At 35.4% G+C, this 6,182-nt stretch overlaps 2 protein-coding genes across 2 annotated transcripts; both read right to left on the bottom strand.

The window, feature by feature from the left end:
* Nucleotides 1-148: 148 nt before the first annotated feature.
* LOC120459782 (protein FAM3D) lies at nt 149-4,163 on the bottom strand. Its single transcript, XM_039647219.2, has 9 exons — nt 3,954-4,163; nt 3,771-3,863; nt 3,624-3,662; nt 3,414-3,537; nt 2,606-2,664; nt 2,346-2,396; nt 2,167-2,251; nt 1,949-2,075; nt 149-516 (listed from the first exon to the last, which is right to left on the bottom strand). Exons 1-9 carry the CDS (start codon nt 4,015-4,017, stop codon nt 421-423), a joined length of 738 nt encoding a protein of 245 aa, XP_039503153.2. The 5' UTR covers nt 4,018-4,163; the 3' UTR covers nt 149-420.
* Nucleotides 4,164-4,900: 737 nt separating this feature from the next.
* Nucleotides 4,901-6,175, bottom strand: LOC148978121 (uncharacterized). Its single transcript, XM_089134400.1, has 4 exons — nt 5,949-6,175; nt 5,760-5,863; nt 5,310-5,391; nt 4,901-5,224 (listed from the first exon to the last, which is right to left on the bottom strand). Exons 1-4 carry the CDS (start codon nt 6,111-6,113, stop codon nt 5,210-5,212), a joined length of 366 nt encoding a protein of 121 aa, XP_088990526.1. The 5' UTR covers nt 6,114-6,175; the 3' UTR covers nt 4,901-5,209.
* Nucleotides 6,176-6,182: the final 7 nt, after the last annotated feature.

The raw sequence follows: 6,182 nt of genomic DNA, 5'->3' as shown, positions 1-6,182 counted from the left end.
CACACACTTTAGCAATCCCAGACTGCATACAGTGCCCTAACTGGTACTGCAATCCAGCAGAGGGAGGGGGAGAGAAAAAGAGGGATTGTGTTAAAACTGATGTCACTTTCACGTTTTCCACTCATTGTTAATATCAACAGCAACAGTGTTACCTTCATATAAAAGAACCAATGTGAAGGAATCAGTATGAGAGAAGAATTAACTCTGTTCTTATCGCTCACATTTTTATTTGCTTTATAATATGATCATCATGACAGAATTTTGCTCTTGTTTGGAAAAGAGCAATGTGAACATCTGCAAAAGTTCTCCTTGTGCGTTTAATGGAAGGAGTAAACTATTCCTTGAGTTTTATTTGCTAAGGGAGGGAAGATGGCAAAACGAGTTGTTAATGTCCCAGTAAGGTTGGCTAAAGTGGCAGACTCATTCAGTCTCAGTTATTCTGGGTAAGCAGCCAATGACCTCCCCGGACTCAGGCCAGTCTCCGTACGCGTTCCTCCCCACATCATTTTGAATCAACTAAACGTAACAGAGAAAACAACGTTAAATGTTTTGCACAATAGCAGTGGATATTATTAACAATAAAACTAAAAATATAAAAAAAAACAAAAAACATTTTAATTTATGGAACACACACACACTGAATGGTAACTACTGTAATGGTATAACATAATACTATAGACGCTAAAGGAATTCTATGGAAATGAACAGTTCAGCCATGAATCTTTACTGGTATTCTGATTTGTTGTTTCATTGTAACTTCCGCAGCCAATCAGTTTCACGCATCCATTACTGTATAAGGTGACCACCTGGTTATTGCTCTGTTGCAGGACAGTATGCGATTTTGCGAGACAATGCAGGACACGTGTGTGAGGGATAAATTTACTACTATTATACTATGTAAATAGTTGGGAAGCCTATTTGCCATCACGTTTTCCTTTATTAGACTATTCAAACAATAAGTGCGTTTTCCCAGATTTAGTGCATCTCAAACTTGTATGTTTTTGTTGTCCTGGATGGTGTAGCTATATTTAATGACTTTTGATGAGGTCCACATGGTTCCTTTGCTTCATCCACGCAGTTGTCATCAGCAGAAAATTCCCTCTCTACAAATGCGTTGGTTGGTTATTTCCCTCTCTATCTACTGTACAACATGAAGACTGTGCAAATGGATTTTTAAAGGGATACTCCATTTTTTTTTGGGGAAATAGGCTCATTTTACAACTCCCCCAGACTTAGTTAACAGTTCGGTAACAGTTGGGTTTTATCGTTTTCTTTAATAGTATATATTTTTTCCTACTATGGAAATCAATGAGACTAGAAACTGTCTGGTTACTGATATTCGTCTAAATATCAGAAAATCGGCTGAATGGATTCGAAAATGGCAAAACCCAACTGTTTAACTCTGGGGGAGTTGTAAAATGAGCCTATTTCCAAAAAAAAAGTGGAGAATCCCTTTAAATGTCAATCGCATGTTTAGTACTATATTTCTTATTGTGGCATTGAAGGGAAGAAATAAAATAACACAGACAAAATTGAAATGTGGGACACTAATTATGTCTTGCGGGATGTGGGAAGAAGCTTACAATTTGGGGATTATGTTCACTCCATTACTATTTCCTTTTAAAACCACGGCGCATGCAAACAAATGGACTAACTCTTCTTATTATAGCCCTCCACCTCCCCAGCACCACCTGTCTAGATCTGTCCAGATATGGAGGGTCTCCCTCTCTCTAGCTGCAGCAGCATGTTTACATTTATTTTATTTACAGTATTTAACAGAAGCAAGCCGTACTTGATCTGCAGCTGAAGCAAATCTTGTCAGCCAAGGCCAAAAAACCTATGTATATTCCATTTACATTAATAAAATGTTTTCCTGAGACTATCCCGAGAGTTATCATGACAGAAATTAATAGCTCATTGCTCAGAAAAAATAACAAGACGTTCCAACCTTTTCAAAAGGTCTAGCTTCCTTTATTCCAAAGGTGCCGGCGAATACCCAGCTATCCCTGGGCTTCAGGGATGTGACCATGGTGCTGCCCAGTGCAGTGAATATCTCTCTAATTTCATCAGTCAGCCTGGAAGAGAGAAGTCAGACATGTATGAATTATTCAACTCAAAACCCAAGTTAATCATGTTGATGGTGTCTGAAGGCTGTCAGATTTTTACTGTGGTGTAGGGTCGATGTGTGAGGCCACAAGCACTATATTTCCTGGCTTTAGTGTCTTTAGATAGGCATGTAATTCCTCTGGATCTTGAAGGAAAAAAGAAGTGTTTCCGTATGTCAAGATATCTTTATTTGTTCAATTAAATTTAGATTTAATAGATTAAATCTATTAAAATCCTACCTTTAGATTTCACATTGAAGTAATCATTTCTTAAAACCTCACCGGATCCACCTAAGAAAAAAAAAAAAAAAGAGTCAATTATTCAAATTTAATTTTATGTCCATAATTATTATTAATTGTTTGTAAACATGTATAAAACATACATATAAAAATAGTAACGTATTTTTAAATATGAAACTTATTTCCATGTCATAATTCAAATGTTTTGAAATAAACAAGAAATCAATCAAATCCTGCATAATTATTTGTAGTAAACGAACCATTTGCTATCACAATGTTCAGTCCTGGTCCTGCATTATCCCTGATGCCACCCATAATGCTGCAGAGAAGAACATTTGTGCTATTTTAGCATCTATTAGCATTACAAAAATGAAAAATTGTGTCATTTACTCACTCTCAATGCATCTTAATGTAATGCATATTTGTCAGTAATGCATAAATTAAACAAGTAATGAACATTTCTTAATAGTACTTCTAAACTGAATGTGCTTTAAATACTCAATAGCTACTTTTATATAATGTACAATCAATAAATCCAATTTGCTATAATCTCATACATTTGTACTCTGGATCTTGCTTCTTAATTAGCTAGCCACAACCGTTTTATACTTTTTAAATGATTAAATTGACCTGTTTTCACAATGAACTAAGCAATTGATGAATTAGCATATTCACCAAACATATTTTAATATGAAAGCTGTACCACTGTAAGCTTTCAAACAAATGATGGACAAACAGCATGAACATTATTTAAAATATACCTACTGTTATACTTTTAGTCATATGGATGAGTAGGCTAAATGATGACAGAATTTTCAGTTTTGGGAGAACTATTATTTTAACTTTCTTTAAAGGGATATTTCACCCAAAAATGTACATTTTGTCATTAATTACTCACCCTCATGTTGCACCAAACATGTATGATTTTCTTCTGTTGGACACAAAAGAAGATACTTGAAGAATGTCTGGCTTACCAACATTCTTTAAAATATCTTCTGTTGAACTCATACATGTTTGGAACAACATGAGATAAACTATGAACATTGAACTATCTCTCACGGTACTTACACTGTATTGTTAAAGCAGATTTTTGCAGCCACTACATCGGCTACACCGCTGTAAAGGTGGAATGGGAAGTAGTTGACAGGGCAGTGTTTAAGTGGACAGCAATTTAAATGAGCCTTAAACAGACCTGCACAGAGAAATAAACAAGTTGTATGAAAAAATACAGTCAACAATGCAGCTGTCATCCACAAAAAACATACAAATGAATTTTACCTGGATTATCACAGTCTGTCACAAAACCATTCATTTCATCTGAAATATAAAGACCCTCATTTTAGACAAATTCAAATATAACAGAGTAATACAATTGAAATTGATTAACATGCAGGACACAAGCTGTCACCATATACAGTACATTACATGATCGTTTGGCAGCTTCTTGTTGTTTTGACCATTTGACGGTGAAGCACCATAGTAAGATGATCAGCATTGTTATGAGAACATAAACACAACCTGTAAACGAATATATCACAATTATACTCACAAATATACTCACAAACGATCACACAAATTAATCAGAAATGCCAAAAACGTTTTCTTTACCTTTAAGTCTCATTTTTTGGTAGCAGAGAATACTCTTGGGCTTCTCAAGGGCCCGATGCAACATTAAAATGATTTCAAACCACAAGAAATGTGTTATCTCTCTCTCTTATACTTCGGAGTTGTTCCCTGTTCGAAAGTTGACAGGGCTATAGATAGTCTAAATAAACCTGATTTGGGATGTACCGGGCGTGGTACATTTAAAAAAATCTAATTTCTCACCTAACCAGCTGTCAACTAGGCAGACGAGAAGTGTCATTGCATGCACTGATTTTACAATTGAGTACTGCTCTCTTGTGGACAAAACAGTAAATGCATACTCTTCAAACACACATGGAATATTAATGTATATAATTTTATTCCTGCTCAGTTAAAAAAAAAAAACATATTAATGGGGAGTCTCAGGTGAAAACATATAGATAAGATAAAGGATTCAATCATCAAAAATAATTCAAAATCAAGAACTGAGAAACACAGTTATGGAGCTCTGGGCCCAACATAATTTTGCTTTATCAACACTATCACCTTAACATACAGGTAAAGTCAAACACTGCCATTAGGAAATATCAATAATACCAGTATAGGAAAGCAGACTATTGTTCATTTGTTTAACACAGTTAAATTACACAGTAAGGCACTGGAGTGCAAACTCTACAGCAACATTATAGTTGATAAGACAGTTTACAGTTTACCACTTATTAAGATGTGCTTTGGTATTAGTGGCACTGTTCATAGTATCCAGTGGGAAGAACCCTGAGATTAAAGTGAGAAGGTGTTTTAACATCAAGCAAAGATCAGGCACACACACACACAATAAATAAAGCGTAACAACCATTGTAACAGACTTTGGTACAACGTCCCTCATTCACTGAGAAATTCAAGAAAATACTAAATACATGTTTCAAGGAGTGCATTTAAAAAGTACTACTGACCAATTTTTAAGCGATGGGCACCATGACCGTCAACTGCCACAGCTCTTTTCAGAAGTTATTTGCCTGAAATTAAATCACAGTAACTTTCATCTCTAATGTGCATCTTAACCTTTCCCCAGTTCTTTACTGTAGGGGATCTTGGCCTATTAATCCTTCCAAATGTAACCAGCTAAATTTAACTGGTTGGTGGACATATGCGTGCTGAAAAATGGTGAAAATATTTCAGGAACTCCTGGTGGTTTTTAAATGACCCATGTGATGCTTTTGGCCATAAGTCACAGTATTAAAATGGAAGAGAAACTTGAAGGATAGATTGTGTTATATGATTCAGTCCAACAGGTCCTGTGGAAAGAAAAGCTAGAGTAAGAATAACAAGTGATCAAGTATACATAGTTTTGAAAGCCATTATAAACTACTGTTAACTAACCTCATCTGAATCATCGTCCGCTTCTCTGGCTGCATTTTGCTCTTCTATTTCTCGCAGTTCTGAGTATCTATATGTTGCATTGCTAAAGAAAAACATATATATCAAAATATTATAAATGTGCATATAATATACTATATATACTCATATTTACAATATTTTGAGATATGTATGTACACACACACACACACACACACACACACACACATATATATATATATATATATATATATATATACATACACACACACACTTACATAGATAGATAGACAGACAGACTATATGTGTGTACAGAAGCCATATAAACCAGGTTCCACAAAATAAAGTTATAAGCTAATAAGTTTATTATTAACTTTTGTGTAAATTATTGAAAACTATTTTTTGGGTGAAAGGATTGAAAGGTTAGGTTGCACTGTCACAAAGCACACAGTGTTACATATCATTTCTCTATACCTCTTCAGACAGCAGTATTTTCGTATGATGAAGACAGCAGCTGCTATTGCAGCAACAGTAACGACCACAACAGACGCGATTACCCCTGAATGGAGTCTTATAACCTGAAAAATAAGACATCAGGGAGAGTAAATATGTGCTATGCGAACGGACAGGGAAGTGACTAGCGCAAGAAGGTCGATAACGAACCTGTTGAACATTTGGTGCTGCTGAGGTGGGTTTCTCCGAACTTTCTGCCAGTCTGGATTCGCGATATGACGGAAAAGCGAAGGCGAGCTCCCAAAAAACACTATATAAAATCAAATTTTGTAACATATTTGAGTAGTGTCTTAACTTTAAACACTTTCTCGCCATTATAACGTTAGATGTTTACTTCCTACTGATTCTACCTGTCAAATGACGTAAAGGAGCAACGGCCGTGTG

Source organism: Pimephales promelas, chromosome 8 (genome assembly GCF_988280905.1).
Source record: "Pimephales promelas chromosome 8, fPimPro1.hap1.1, whole genome shotgun sequence".
NCBI classification, from domain to species: Eukaryota; Metazoa; Chordata; class Actinopteri; order Cypriniformes; family Leuciscidae; genus Pimephales; species Pimephales promelas.
Note: the sequence above shows the minus strand (reverse complement) of the source record. Positions and strands in the feature narration are given on the sequence as shown.

Coding starts and splice junctions, on each gene's coding strand:
- LOC120459782 (XM_039647219.2), bottom strand. CDS start 4,017: ATGTTGCATCGGGCCCTTGAGAAGCCCAAGAGTATTCTCTGCTACCAA. Junction 2,665..3,413: donor ATCTGCTTTAACAATACAGT/GTAAGTACCGTG, acceptor TCTTCTCTGCAG/CATTATGGGTGGCATCAGGG. Junction 2,252..2,345: donor CTTCAATGTGAAATCTAAAG/GTAGGATTTTAA, acceptor TTTTCCTTCAAG/ATCCAGAGGAATTACATGCC.
- LOC148978121 (XM_089134400.1), bottom strand. CDS start 6,113: ATGGCGAGAAAGTGTTTAAAGTTAAGACACTACTCAAATATGTTACAA. Junction 5,864..5,948: donor CAGCACCAAATGTTCAACAG/GTTCGTTATCGA, acceptor CTTATTTTTCAG/GTTATAAGACTCCATTCAGG. Junction 5,392..5,759: donor AAATACTGCTGTCTGAAGAG/GTATAGAGAAAT, acceptor GTTTTTCTTTAG/CAATGCAACATATAGATACT.